Source organism: Anabas testudineus, chromosome 13 (assembly GCF_900324465.2).
Source record: "Anabas testudineus chromosome 13, fAnaTes1.2, whole genome shotgun sequence".
NCBI lineage: Eukaryota > Metazoa > Chordata > Actinopteri > Anabantiformes > Anabantidae > Anabas > Anabas testudineus.
In genome coordinates, this window is record NC_046622.1 from 8,726,295 (window position 1) to 8,741,547 (window position 15,253).

General features: G+C 38.4%; 1 protein-coding gene across 1 annotated transcript in view; it reads right to left on the bottom strand.

Moving 5' to 3' along the window:
* LOC113164393 (calsyntenin-2) overlaps positions 1-15,253 on the bottom strand; it is a 189,177-nt gene that overhangs the window by 21,411 nt on the left and 152,513 nt on the right. Inside the window, exon 9 of the mRNA XM_026363687.1 lies at positions 3,454-3,616. Coding sequence (XP_026219472.1) covers positions 3,454-3,616 — 163 coding nt within the window. The remainder of the gene's footprint in view (positions 1-3,453; positions 3,617-15,253) is intronic.

Below are 15,253 nucleotides of genomic sequence, written 5' to 3' on the forward strand. Positions count from 1 at the left end.
TGCACACAAAAGTTAGTTACGGAGTTTCACAGTGTTAGGGCCACAGTGCTGATTCTTTTCACTCTAGTGTACATGTCCCCCTTAGGTAATATTAATAGAAAACACTCCATAAATGTCCATTGCTATCCAGATGATACCCAGCTATATTTATCTATATTAAAACACATAAAGGCCTGGATGTCCTCATTTTCTACTCCTAAATTCAGACAAGACATAGACTATTTTGTTTGGTCCTAAAAGCCTCAGAGTCATGATGTCTAATAATATTCTTGCCATTATATTGGCCGCCAGTAATACTGTGAGGAATCTTTGACCAGGATATCTCATTTATTCCATCCATAAAAGAAATCTCTAGATCTGCCTACTTCCACCTGAGGAATATTGTTAAAATTAGGAGCATCCTGTCTCAAAGTGATGCTAAAAAACTAGTCCATGCATTTGTTACTTCCAGACTGGATTATTGTAATTCACTATTTATAGGATGTCCCAGTAACTCCTTAAAAAGCCTCCAGTTAATCCAAAATGCTGCAGACAGAGTTCTGACTGGAATTAGCAAGAGTAAGATCATATTTCTCCTATGTTAACTTCTCTCCATTGACTCCCTGTAAAATCCAAAATATAGTTTATACCACTTCTCCTCACATATAAAGCACTTAATAATCAAGCTCCATCTCATCTTAAAGACCTCTTAGTTCCATATTTCCAAGCAAAACATTTTGTTTTCACAGTGCAGGTTTATTTGTGGTTCCTAGAGTTTCCAAAGAGTGTCATTAACCTTGTCTTTTCTCTCTCCCATAGTTGTACTTCCACCTTTCTGTCTCCCTCTCTCTGCAGTTACTGCAGGTACTGGACCTTCCAATCTGTGTTTTTGTTGCTTCTTGTTTTTGTTTTTTTTGTTAGGGTTGTTGGGTTTTCTATATAATTCTGTATACAGGTATATTTTTAAAGGTCTTAAACTTTACACTTTAAAGTTCCTTGAGATGACTTTTGTTGTGATTTGGTGCTATCCAAATAAAATTAAATTGAAAATTGCATTGTTTGAGTGAATTGCTCATAATTATAACAGGTACTAGATATTCATAAAGCCACAAGATCACTGTACCAAACCCATTCTCTCCTCCCCTTTATATTTCAGCCGCTCTCCCTCCTTAACTTAGTTACTGTTTTCTTTCCTTTGTCCTGCCCTCTTTTAAGATGTAAACCTATCTACACAGTCTCATCCTGCTGACAGATGTTATCAATTTACGCTGTGGCCAGAGAAACCATTAAGGGTCCCAGACAGAGGATAAAGAAAAGAAGCAGTGGAAAGGGGATTCCCGGGATGAAGCGCAGTGATACTGATATGGGTGATAAAACCACTGATCATTCCACTTTACAGAGGCTGCTTTTTACGTGGTGTCAGCTCTCTTTGCTCTATAGATCTTCACTCTCCTTTTTACCCTGGTTTATTTGCTTCATTTCCAAAAGAGCAACAGATGCAACTGGAGAGGCATGGGTGAGCTGGAAATAGGATCATTACTTAAGTGTAAGTGTGAGAGATAGTCTCTCACTTACTGTGTGATTTATTGTACGTGTACCCTTATCGGTGCCCGTGTGCAAGTACTTATTCATTATACTGTCCTGTACACAGATATTTATGTTTGCGTATGTGTGTAATCACCAACATTTCTTCCTACATGTGTCCCACTGTGGTGAGGGAACCCAGGAAAGCTGAGCAGCAGTGTGTGATTACACCATTGACGAAGAAGAACATGAACACACTCCGCCAGGTCAGAGGGTAAATATAGGCTGACTGTGTGAAAACTGCACAGCAAGCACTTACTCCCTGAGGTGAACGAAGAAGCATGGGTGGGGATAACCCCTCTATTAGAAAATAGGGGAGAATGAAAGTGTACAAATGCACACTTTATAGCCAGAGAATTCAGTCTTTCACCGTTGCAGGGAGTCACACTATTGCATCATACATTTAATTTATGTTAATGAGTTATGTAATCTCGTAGTTCACCAGTAAGGATAATACTTTGTTTAGTCTACAAACAGATATATGCATATATCTGCATCTCAAGTTCACAAAGTCACATGTATGTGCATGATATGCTGTTATCATGTGTATTGAGTATACTGGGGCCTTTTTGGTGCATCCTGATGCATTAATTGGATCTGTCCATGTCCAACAACGGTCCAAATAAACGTGTGTAGGCATTTGCATGCAGTCCACAATGTCTGAACATGTGTACTCATACAGAGGCTGTATGTCAGAACACACACCTGTCTGCCCTGCTGTCTGCATTCATTTCCGTTTTTGAGTACTTCAAAGTCTTCTGGAAGCACCTAGGGTTTTCCTTATACTACTGAGTCTGCTTAAGTAGACTCAGTAGTAGTTGACATGGTTTGTGCTTGGGTCAGGTTTGCTCCACATTTACCCTTCGAATGCTTTCACACCTGCAGATGTAGCCATATGTTCCGTAACAAGGGTACAATTATACAATGAAGCCTTTAAATGTGAGGCCAATGTGTTTTTTTACACTGACTTATTGCAAACAATAAGTCAGTGTAACTTCATTTGTGTAATTCTGCAAGTGTTGAATTTCTTTTCTTTTCTTTTCACCAGTGCATTAAAACACAGCTAGAGATAAAGCTTCAGAAGCCAGTTAAGCAATAAATGAGTCCTTGATACATGTTTGCAATCAACATGCTGGACACCTAAAGCCCAGTACTTTGAAAAGGCAATCTGCTGTGGCTAATGGCTTATGTTAAGATTTCAAAATCACCTTTACAATGCTTCACTGAGGCTTATCCCCCAACTAAAAAAAGCTCTGCACACCCTCTTCTATTCAAGGCCATTGTAATCCTCCTAAGGGCTCGCAGTGTTCAGTGAAAGAAATGGGAGGGGAGAGGGGGACATCACCACAGATAAAAGCGGCACAAGATGACCTGCACAGAAAGATATTGAGACTTTTTATCTGGGGCTAAGCATCACTGAGCAGTCTCATTTGGCCTATCAAATCAACAATATGCTGTACTGTGTGAAAAAGTGCCCTTTCTTCTACCCTTGTGCAATTAGTGGCAGCTATCCTTTTAGAGGACACTTTAATTGTACGCCTTCATTCAGACTGGTTCAATCGTTTGTCAAAGGCAGACTAAGTGCTCTTCTTAATTACATTGTTCATTCAAGGCAAAAAGAACATGTTCAACACTTAATGACTCCCTTAGTAATAATATTTCAGACAATATTATTCATATTTTTTAACTAGCTCATATATAAAAACTGTATTCAATCATAAGAATAGCCCAAATTCCTCTTTTTACTGTAACTTTAACATTAACTTTTGTTTTAGTTAAGCTCAAATCTCACTTTTTATTACAAACGGAGTGAAAAAATTCGATTACAGAAAAACTGACTGAATGTCACAATGGGCATCGTCAATACAGCAGCAGGCTGTGCCTACTCACCTTGCCAGCAGGCACCAACTGTCAGCTGCACATCGATCTGTGACGGATGAATGGGCCAGTCGTCTGTCACCAGGTAGGGGTCGTAAGTCACTCCATCCACATAAAGCGTCACCACCGGGAACTCTACATTTATGACGTAGTAATGCCATTCTTTGTCACAGATCTGGAGACGATACAGAGAACATAAGAGTCGTAAAACACTATGCGCTCCTCAGGTCTTATTACAAAGTCATGTTCAGTAGCGCAAGAAAGTCATATATTCCCTCCATAATAATAATGTTAACTGTCAGATATCATCCAGCTGCGGGTCTCTCTCCCTCACTCTCTCTCTCTGTGTCTGCTCTTAAATGAGTATGTCCTGGTATAAAAAATAATTTACATGTTTAATTTTCCTTTATATCAGGATCCAGTACAGCTCCTAATACATTACAGGAGGGGGAGTGGCGATAGTCCCCTTCTTTCACTACAGGAACTTAACGATCTGTGACTCAACATTTACCCGTTCAGTGAATTTAGATGCACTCAAAAATTAAATGGACTTGTGTAGATTCCTAGAGCATACTTTGTGTTAGTTTCCGTTTCTTTGTTATTTTAGTGGAAGCATCACTCCATGTTATGGTCTTTCCTTTCATACAGTCTAAAGTCACTGTCAAGTCAATGCCTAGGAGACATTTATGAAGCCAGCTTCAGTTGTTTCTTGGCAGCATTGATAAAGTATGATATGTATTTATGTGTGGCTCCTCAATTAGTGTAATGATAACAATATTTAAAAGGCGTTACACATAAAGACTGAAAGAAAACTGCTGTTAGTGCCATTCGTCTGCTCCACGACTGCATTTACCTACGAGATAACACATGAAAATGATGTTTTAAATGACATACTGTATATCTGCAGTGGTGTCACCTTTTCAATGATGTATATCCAAAATGTTCTGGGTTGTAAAACACAAGGACAAAACCTTTCAGGCTGTAAAACGTTAGGGGAAGCTCCAGGTTACGGGCTGTTAAGTTTCAGCACAGGAAAAGGCCCTGACACAGAGGTGGTTAAATGATAATGTATAAAAATAACATTATTGAAACAACACAATTCAAATCACCCAAATCCCCCCTTTAAACACACTACAAAACACCACATGGACAACACGTCACAGCCGGTCTTCATCCACATGACCGCTAACATTTTCTCATTCATTCATATTATGAGATGACAAAAAACAAAACCAGAATAAATAGATATCAAATAGATACCAGAGGAAATGACTTTTCACATAAAATTACATTAGTGAATCAAATGTCTTGTGCCATTCAACATTTGTAAATACACATCTTAGTTTCCATTACAGCTACACATAAAAAAAAAATACTTGCATTGTAAATTGTATTAGAAATTCTTTTACATTAGATCTTAAAAAAACTAGAAATTGTAAAACTAAATGGGTCCCTTTATAGTTACGCAGCAGTAAATTATGCGTTTAACCTCTTCTGAATAATGCTCAACTGTACCACTCTTCAGCATGCTTGACCATTTCATCCTGCCTTGATGTGCATTTTAATTAATTGCTGAAGCCCACTCAGTCTGTCAGTCCCTGAGTATATTTGTCTCTCTCTTCCATTTCTCTACTTTAGGCAATGCTTTACCTAAGCAGAGCCAACACTCAGCATGCCCATGCTTCACCTCCTCCTCTCAGCTTCTCTGATATAACCTGGAAAAGCCTTTGAACACTTAGCCTTGGGTAACCTCTCTCTAATGAAGAGTGCTGTACAGCCTGCTTATTAACACTGTGCTAGCAGAGCAGATGGGGTTTCTAATCAATTTGGTTTCTTTTTCACTGTTATTGAGGTGTGAGATACAACATCTGGCTTATTGGTGATCATTCTGCACAGCTACTTTACACATATGCAGCATGTCAATCTGCTGAGCCGGTGCTCCAATTTGATGGGGAGATTATTTTATTGTGTTTTTGATGGCGCTGCAGTTGAAAATGATACTAATGGGATTGACTGTAATACACTATTTAGGATGTTAGAAAATACAGACACACGTGCACAACACAAGGTAGCACCACACCTGCCATTTCTAAGTGTGTAGTATTATGGTTTTTAATGATACATATATGCAGATTGGAGTTGACTTTATCGCAGTAGTTGCATTGTATGCTGAATCTGGTTATACCTCATTAGTCAGCTGACAAAGGTAAATCAAGTTGTGTACATTTGCATAGACACACACACGCGTGCTAATCCCGCTGACATTTCCCCTCCCATGCTTCTACCACTTCTATCAGGTTTCTGGTGTTCAGTATTTCAAAGAGCGCTCGGGTCCATATGGGATCCGAGTGCCTAGTGGGTGACTTCCTCTTGCAGGCTTCAAAGGGGAGACGGCGCAGTGCTCGAGCCCAAGAGGGAGCTGCCTTTGCCGTGTTGGGCTGTCAGCTGGAGATCCCTCTTGGGGAAGACGAAGATGGAGTAAATAATGTAGCCACACACATGAGCGCTACTTTGGAAAACAGAGGCGGCGAAGAGAAAAAGAGATGAACAATTTGGATGCCAATATTATGCATATTAAACCAGTAAATGCCTTAGTTTTCCTACATTAGAAGCTTGTAGAACTTGTCAGGCAGAAAATGCATCTAAACCAACAATCACAGCATCATGTGCCTCTCCACTGAGAGCCCAACTATTCACATTGCTACTGCAGCTTTGTATGCAACCACTTAAGGTCCTGTAGAACATTTCAAATCAGCCTAAAATATGTAGCACAGCAGCACAAAGACAACTAAACTTACACCATATCTAGCTACTTCAGTTGCAACACTAAGAGGCTGTAACACACTAAACACGCTTACATATAAATAATCTATATAAAAATGCCACTCTTATTTGGGGAAACACCTTTCCATGGTTATTGTTGCATATCAAGACATTGAACGAAGCAGGTATTTTGAGTGACACGAGAATTTTACATAGTTATTTTACGATGAAATCTGTATATTTCATTTTATATTTGGTATAAATCATCACTGAATGCAGCTGCATATCCATGAGGGAGAAAACAAACTTTAAACAGCCACTTTTCAAGTTTACAGGGCATCAGTACCTGGTACAAACAGGATATATTTTGAAGACTGTATCACTTTAGGCTAAGAGCCGAGTTACTTTGCCAACATAAAATCAATGAGCCCATGACAAAGTTACTGTGGTAATGAGATTGCTGCAAGACTTGGTAGTCAGAATGTCATCTTGCAAAATCCATTAGCAGTTGTGGCTGGCAGTAGCCTTAGGTTGTGTTCAGACAGACAACAGTACTGTGTGAGAAAGCTTCATCTTCTCACATGGTACAGTTACACAGAACCTTTTCACAGTTCACAGTATGCACTGGTCTTATTGAACTGTGAAACAGGGAAGTCAACGCAGATGTCTTTAGTAAAACTTGTTTCCTACAAAACAGCGTCAGCTGCAAAGCCAATCTGTGCAAGTGCACATTACCTTCTCATGTGAACATGGCGCACATGTTCAGAGGATTGTCACAGCAGAGAATAAAATGACTGCCAATGATAGCTTTTCAGATTTGTAAAAATCTGACTTTCAGAAAGTATTTTTAGTGACTGACAAGTCTTCAATGTTCCCAAATCGTACTTCATTGTTATGCTGGTGACAGTGGATTACGACTAGAATGACAAGTGCCTTACTTGTCCTTCTAGTGAAATACGTCCTCAAAAACACACGCTCATGTTGTTTTATCTTTTATGCAGTCCTATTTTTTTTCTTATTAACTTCTAATGTGTTTCTGCCAATCAGCTTTTCCTAAATGCTGCTTACTTTGGAATTAATCTCCTAAAAATGTCTCATTCCTGTCAGGTATTTTTACAAAATGACTGAAAACTGCAGTTGTTAAGCCTCTACTAAACAAAAGCAGCATGGAGCCTTCAATATTAAATTATTACAGGCCAATCTCAAATCTTACCTGTATTGGGAATCATCCTAAAAAACAATTGTGATTCAACTGAAATCCACGGAAATTTAGTGTTTTGATTGACTTACATCAAAGCTTCAGCAGCCGCACCAAGGCCTTAATTAACTCAGCATTATACAGTGGCAAGAAAAAGTATGTGAGCCTTTTGGAATTTCATGGTTTTCTGCATTAATTTGTCATAAAATGTGATCTGATCTTTATCCAAGTCAAGAGTATGAACTCAAATAAAGTGCTTAAAAAATAACACATAAAAAGAATTCTGATCTTTCATGTCTGTATTGAGAAGAATCATGAAACCCTCATAGCACTACTAGAAAAGGTACGTGAACACTCAAAAAACCTAAGTAGCGTTTGTCAAAATGACCCCAAAAGCACAACAAACACTCATCAGTGAGGTAAAGAAACAACCCCGAGTGACAGCCAAAGATTTGAAGGCATCATTGGAGATGGGTAACATCTGTGTTCATGACAGATGACATGACAGTAGGTAAAACATTGAATAAGCAGGGTGTCTCTGGCAGGACACCACGAAGGAAGCAGCTGCTTACTAAAAACAACATTGCTGCACACCTGAAGTTTGCCCATTGACACTCCACAGCAGTATTGGCTAAATATTTTCAGATAAAACTATTTTGACCTATTTGGAATAAAACACAAAACACTTTATCATGACAAACAAATGGGCCTTCACCTCCAGCAGGTGGGACTATTGTAAAGATATTTTGTCTCATCTTCCTAAAAAGACAGTCAGACAAACTCAGGTCACTGAGAGTGTTGGTGTCTTACAGAAAAACATACATGCCTTAAACATCCAGTTTCTTCAGAAAGTATTTAGACCCTATGTTGCAGCCAGATACTACGACTGTTCAAACTCACAAATCTACACTCAGTACCACATAATGACATGGAGAACTGAATTTTAGAAATGTTTTCAAATGTATTAAAAAAGGAAAAATAGAACCATCACATTTGCATAAGTAATCAATGTTGCAACAACACATCACATTTAGCTCAGGTGTTTCCCATTTCTCTTTATCATTATTGAGTTCAGAGACTGCTACCATTCCTATTAAATTGGTATTTTACACTTGTGCAGTCTCCTAAAACGTTCCTATGAAACTAAACCACTTTCACAAATATGCTTTTTTTTTTGGAAATATATGTGATTGTTGGATTTTATTAAGATAACATTTTGGAAACGGACGAAGCGCTGCATTTACATAGAAATGGAAAGCTAATGAAGCGCTTTGGGGTGGTTGGTGAACATGCAGAGTGCAGGACTTTCATACCATCAGAGCCAGTTTGACACGAGGTTCTGCCTGCAGTTTCTCTCTATTAAGCCATAAACATAATAAAACCAAGACCTGCACAACTACATCTGTAATATGAGTGAAAGAAAACATGACTACAGAAAACGACAAATTAAATAACACAATTATGCACAATTTAGCCTCTTTAATAAACTAGTAATTATTTTTATTACACATTAACAACAAGGAAAAGTACTGTAGATACACAGTGCATGATGTTTGGCATAGAAACAAAACCCAAACATTATGAAGAACTTCACACTTCAGACAATTAAGTATTAGTTTTTTTAAAAGAGGTTGTTCATTTTCAGACTACGAGGAATTGTGGTTCAGCCAATTGAAATGACATAAAAGTTCGTCATCTTTTCAGAAAAATGATTAAAGCTTTAGAGAGCAGGTGCAAGCATGCATGGGAAGATGCCAGCTGGACACACGCCGCACTGTGTGTATCTGTTAGTGTAGGGAGGTGAAACAAGTCTATATTACAAAAACATACAGTAATTTAAAGAACCATGCCCTTTAAGCTTCACACCACTGAATAAAAGCCACGGGCCATTGTTATTGTGTGTATATGTAGTGTAGAGGGGCGTTTGTGTTTATGTGAGATGGACTGAGAAACTTATTATGCAAGAAAACACCACTTGTGATAGCACCACCCACGGTGAGTCACACATACATTCATGAATTCATCAACCCAGCACAATTAAGTGTCAACTTCGAAAACTTCAAAGACAAAGTTTAGCAGAGAAGCGTTACTGATGAAGGCGAAGCAAAAAAAAAAAAAAAAAAAAGTTTCGTATTCCCCTACTCCTCCACTTTTGTGTCTCAGCCTGATGCAAATTGACAGATGGAAAGAATGAATGAAATAAATAACCACATAAACAAAGGAGACGGAAGACGTGAAACAACCAGAGGACAGAGAAAATATAGTGAAAGAGAGAGTGAAGGAGGTAGAGAACAGAAACATCCCAGATCAAAGATCCTTCATCATCTCTTGGGGCACTTGGCTGCGAGAAAACTAAACTACTATCTGCCCCTCTCTATCTTGCTCTCTTCTTCTCTCTGCAGTTTATTTGGTCTCTTTTCTCCGCAGCCTGTCTCTCCATTAGAACCTGTCTGTGGGATTTGTTGCTTTAAGTGCTTTGGAGTTGAAAGCCTTTAAGAGATCTGTCACCCAACCCAACCTTCTAATTTCAAACAAGAGATGGAGGAATGAGATAGAGATGGTTGAGGAATGAAGAGATATGAGGTGATCTGAGATTAGAAGGTGGCAGGGACAGAGAGATGACAGTGAGGCAAAGAGAGGGGGGGGCGGAGATGAAAGAATGATGTTGAAAAGAGAGTGAGGAAAAGTCTTTATAAGAAAAAGACTTTAAGAAGAAAAAAAGGGAAAGACTTTCTTCACCACACTTTATCTTTATTAACCCGATGTGCCTACCATCCAGGGAATTCTTACATTTATTATAGATCATGTAGAGATTTTGGGAAATACGCTCATTTGTTTTCTTGGCATGAGAGAATCTTAGAACCAGTAGATAGTTGACTTAATTTAGATTGACATAATGACAAAACATTTGTATCAAACTTCTTTTTAAATAAAGAAAATATCGTATTAATTAGTGAGCTCACTAGTGCTAGCTGGTTCCCTCTTCTTTCTTTACGCTAATTTACACGAACAATCTCCTGGTTGTAGCTTCCTGCTCACAATGCAGATGTAGGGGTGATATTAATCTTGTCATAAGTCTTTAAGCAAGAACACAAATAAGGTGCAATTAATTTTTATCATTTGAAATATATCAAAGTTTAATATGTTTCAATCAAGTGAAATTCTAATAAATAATGATTTTTTTTTTGTACAATATTCTTACTTGTCGACATCAAGCCAATGAGATGTGCTCGATGCATCTTCATGACAAAACAGTCATTTTTAAAAGCCTGATAACCTTGGACATAGTGCCAGAGTCTAGGAGGTCTGTCTGACAAAGCTCCACTGGAAATCAGTCAACATTTTCTAGACATGCTGATTAAGGAGATCTGAAGTGAACCTTTTGGCTTGTATGAGTAAGTGTAATCTGCAGGTTGAATCTTCACCGACATATCTAAGTGTAAATTGTGCAGGTGTCCCTAAAAAGTTATAATAGTAATATAATAAGTTACTCATATGTACAAATAACCATACAAAGACAAGATTGTTACATACTAACCTGACACTTCAGTTAAAAACAACTTCAGGACGGAGGAGAAAGAGAGAAAGGTGGAAGAATAAGGAGGTAAAAGAAGCAGAGGGGGGGAACTGAAGGGGAGAAAGGTCTATAGGGCCTCCTGGAGGAAGGATCCACAACAGAGATTGATGAGCATTGGAAACAAGGTGACTTTACAGAGAGGTTGGGAGGAGGAGCCAGGGAGGAATGAGAAAGTTACTGAAGATGCATAGTGAAAGCAGAGGTGTGATGGGATTGGATTGGCTGGGGGAATTGGACGGTAAGGTACTAAATGAACCTGGAAATAATCACATTACTACAAAGGAGACAAAGAAGACATTGAATAAACAGGTTTTGTACCGTGTAAGTCACTTCAGTGATTTTAAGGCTAAAACTGTTTGTTAGGAGTCGATGTAATACAATGTTTTCATATGTGAAAGCAGATAACCTGTGGAAAATTTAACAAATGAAAACAACAAAGCAAACTGAAGTCGGACTTACTCAGCAGTAAGTTACTCATTTATAGACTCTGCACTATTTGGTGATGACAAAGCACCAGGAACGCTAACATGTGGTTCCACTAACTGTACAAAAGAAAAATTGGACATTTTGTTACAAATGGTTGTCTGACAGCTCAATGAATGCTAATATCATGAAAGCAAAGGCTCTCATGCAGGGCCATTTGTCTAACCTCAGAAATACGTAGCCTCCAGATTCATTAGCAGAAGTGCTGTTTACTAACACATAATTGCCATAAATCATCATCAGCTTTGTGTCAACATGGAAACCATTATCATGTCAATTGTTGTGAGCGTCCAAAATTGGGTGCCTGAGAGCCTATAATTACAAAAATAGAAGAAACAATTAAAAATGAGTGATAGCGGAGGAACTGGTTTTGGTAGATGTGTGTGTCTGTGAATGGAGGATGTCCTGTATTCATGCCTGTTGTGTGCGGGAGAGCAAGTACTTGAAGGTGACTATGAATTACTGGCTGGCAAAAGTGACTAATTAGAGTAGCAATTATACAGCCGCTCCCGGCAGAGACTAGGAGTCAACAGCCAAATGACCTCTCCACGAGCCCATAATGGCCACATGCACATATATACACATGCACACACACAAAGTAATATCTACTGGGTTTTTAAGCCTGCATTGCCATTTTTGTGAGACTGACTTTCTCAGACTGTTTGGTTTATATAGACCAACAGAATGTTTTGAGTGGAGAAATATACTATAGAATAGTACATATTTGGTGGTTATGTGGTATAAGATGCATGAATCCACAGTGATTTACTACAACTGAGCAAAACATTATTAGCATGAAACCACATATCTCTACTGTACATGCATTTAAGCATGACTACGACATGTCTTGACTAACCAGGACCTGGGTGACTGAGCATCTCCACAGACTGACTGGTGGCTGGATTTCATTATGACCCATTTATCTATATACATCAGTGCTACAAGGTACTATCATTCATCACGTCTACATGAGCGTGGGCTAATGGTAACAAACTAGAATGACTGCATTGCGGCAGTTTCAGTGACGTTGTGGTTTACACAAATGAGTCATATTTTAATAAGTTTATCCATGAGTCCATGTGGATGTTTGTGTCAGAGCTAATGAAATCCTTTTCAGACATCTCCGAAATACAGCATTGATGAGGACACTGACCTTTGATCACCAAAACCTAATCAGTTAATCACTTAGTCAATTCTCTCTAAGCGTTCCTTAGTTATCTTGGTCACAAGAATTGGGCGCTGTGTGGACGGACAGCTTAAAAACATAATGCTTTTGGCCCCTGGCCCCAAAAAACACAATTTATCCTGTCAACGGACTGCAGGTCAAACTGTATTTCTGTCCTTGAAGGCTTCATCTGTCTTCGTTGATGATGTCACCTATGATCTCAAAGAACAGAACAGAAACGGTAAATAAGCTTCTGCTGGAGACTTGATTACTACTGTAAAAGGTTTTAAATTTAAATTTATGAAAAATTTATGTTTTTGAATTTCTCTCACCTTTAGAAATCAAACCACTTTGGGACACATCAAATAGTAAAAATAGCATCCTGTTACATCAGTTTAAATTAGAGATTGAAATTATTATATTCTCGCTCTACTTTCTAATTTGATTAAGTGAAGTTTGTCCTCTAAATATTCTGCATGACAGGGCAAAAGCTTGGTTGTGGTTATCTGAGAACACCACGATTCTTGACATTTAAAAATGTCTCACACAAAAGCTTAGCTATTCCTTCCAGTTCTTACATTTTATGCAGTAACACACATATTTCTAGATGGCATTTTTAAGATATGTGGCTCCATACTGTGGTCCAATTACCCATAAATGTCTGGTACTTTGTGCGCTTCATGCTTTTTGTGACCACTGATGAGGATTATTACAAGATCTCCAGTGCAGCCATTTGCTGTAAATCACCAAAATCACTTTTTTGCACCAATCTGAGAGACAGACCTGGCAGAAAGGCACAGGTGTGGGCCAGTGTTAGCGAAAATAACTGCAAAATCAAGTTATTCAAGTTTGGCCCACTGATTTAGCCCTCTTATCAACATGATTAGAAGTTTTGGCAATGGCTCTAACACACAACTGAAAATCAGCATCCTAGGAGTCAAAACTCAGTCAACCCAGAAAAGACAGATAAGATGGGAATCATTTCAGATTTCAGTGCGGTTTACTCTTTCTGAAGATATCATTAGCCCACACATAATCCTCTTGATTTCATAGACAAAAATCTGTTCCTTATACCGTAACTTGCCAGAGAATTACAACATTTTCAGATTTATTCGGTAATACAGTAAATGTGTGTTGTGTGTACGTCCATGCATGCACAGCAAACAGGAAAGATAATTCAGCATTTTTAATAGTGTTCATTTCCCAACACACTTAGCAAATACTGTAAACCCCGTCGTTAAAGCATGTCTACATGTAGATCATGGAACATACAGAGAAAGCAGTGAAAACAAGCGACCGAGCTAAACAGGGGTAAAAGCAAACAAAAAACTAGGCAGACAGAGAATGTGCAAAGCCCAGCAAGAGGACATTATGTCATAAAATCTACTGAAAATATTATGTATTAAACATGCAATAAACAGAGAATGATTTCAGTTAAATAGTTGCTCCTCAGAAATCTCCTGAAAAAGGCCACTTTCCTTTTTACTGCATCAGTGTAAAGCTGAAAAAAATAAAACTCCAAATCATCCAACTGTTAGCACACACACTGGTTTGCCTTTTCATTTCTAGATGTCTGAAAAAGCACATACTCCACACTCATCACAATGTCTGTTCTAGTCCCGAGAACACTTTGGTCCAAAAATGTTATGGGATACAAGGATTGCCAAACTATTTGCTGCTGGCAAAGACCGAACAGCTATAGAAATTGGGATTACCTTATTTCACCCCTGCTGATTCCCAGTAAGAAACTCAGCCAAGCATGGCATCTCTGCAGAACAACATCTAACTGTATCAGTATCTTTAACACAAATACTGGTATTTTTGGACAGCTTAGAAACAAACAATAGTCAGAAGTAGTATGCAGTATTTTTAGATTTGAATTGTAGCTTGGATATGTGGGATGAAGAGATTCTACTTTTATAGAAGAGGTAGATGATATGAACAGAAGAATATGTGACTGTTTAAAAAAGTAAAGATTTATTTGTCCTTTTAGTATCACCTCCTTATTTATACATCTAATGTAAAGGATAGTCCTGTTGCTGTAGTACTTTAAATTCAAATCAGACAGAAGCCATCTGATCTTTGGGTCTGAGGTTTGGAATAAAGCCAGATAGGAATGCACTAAAGTCCAAACTGTGACTGTGTGTACAGTATGTGAGGGGTTTAATTGGCATTTGTTTGCAGGGAGTGCTGGGGTCTTGAAGGTTGAAAGCCTGGAGGGTGTACTCGAATTAATCACACCTTTAGACTACATTTGGGACAATACAATCAAAGCCATTGCTGTGTTTTAGTTAAATGATGGACATGAAGGGCCAAGCCATTTCATTACAAGCTAACCACCAATGGGGTGCTTTTATTATGAAGGAGCTCTATGAAATACAATGTGTTTGCCACAGTTTAGCTTCAACCAGTCAGTCAATCAACTAAATATAGACATAGTCTGCACTTTAAAATACTGAAACAGAAATAGACACAGTGGGCTGGAATGGGTGGCAAGCGACACACTCTTGTTGTGGTTTTTGACCAGCACAGCTCCAGGATGTCATCAAGGTAAACAGTATTAACATGAGGTTCAGTGGAGTGGAAAAAACCTTGCACAACTTTTTACATGTAATTCTACACCAGA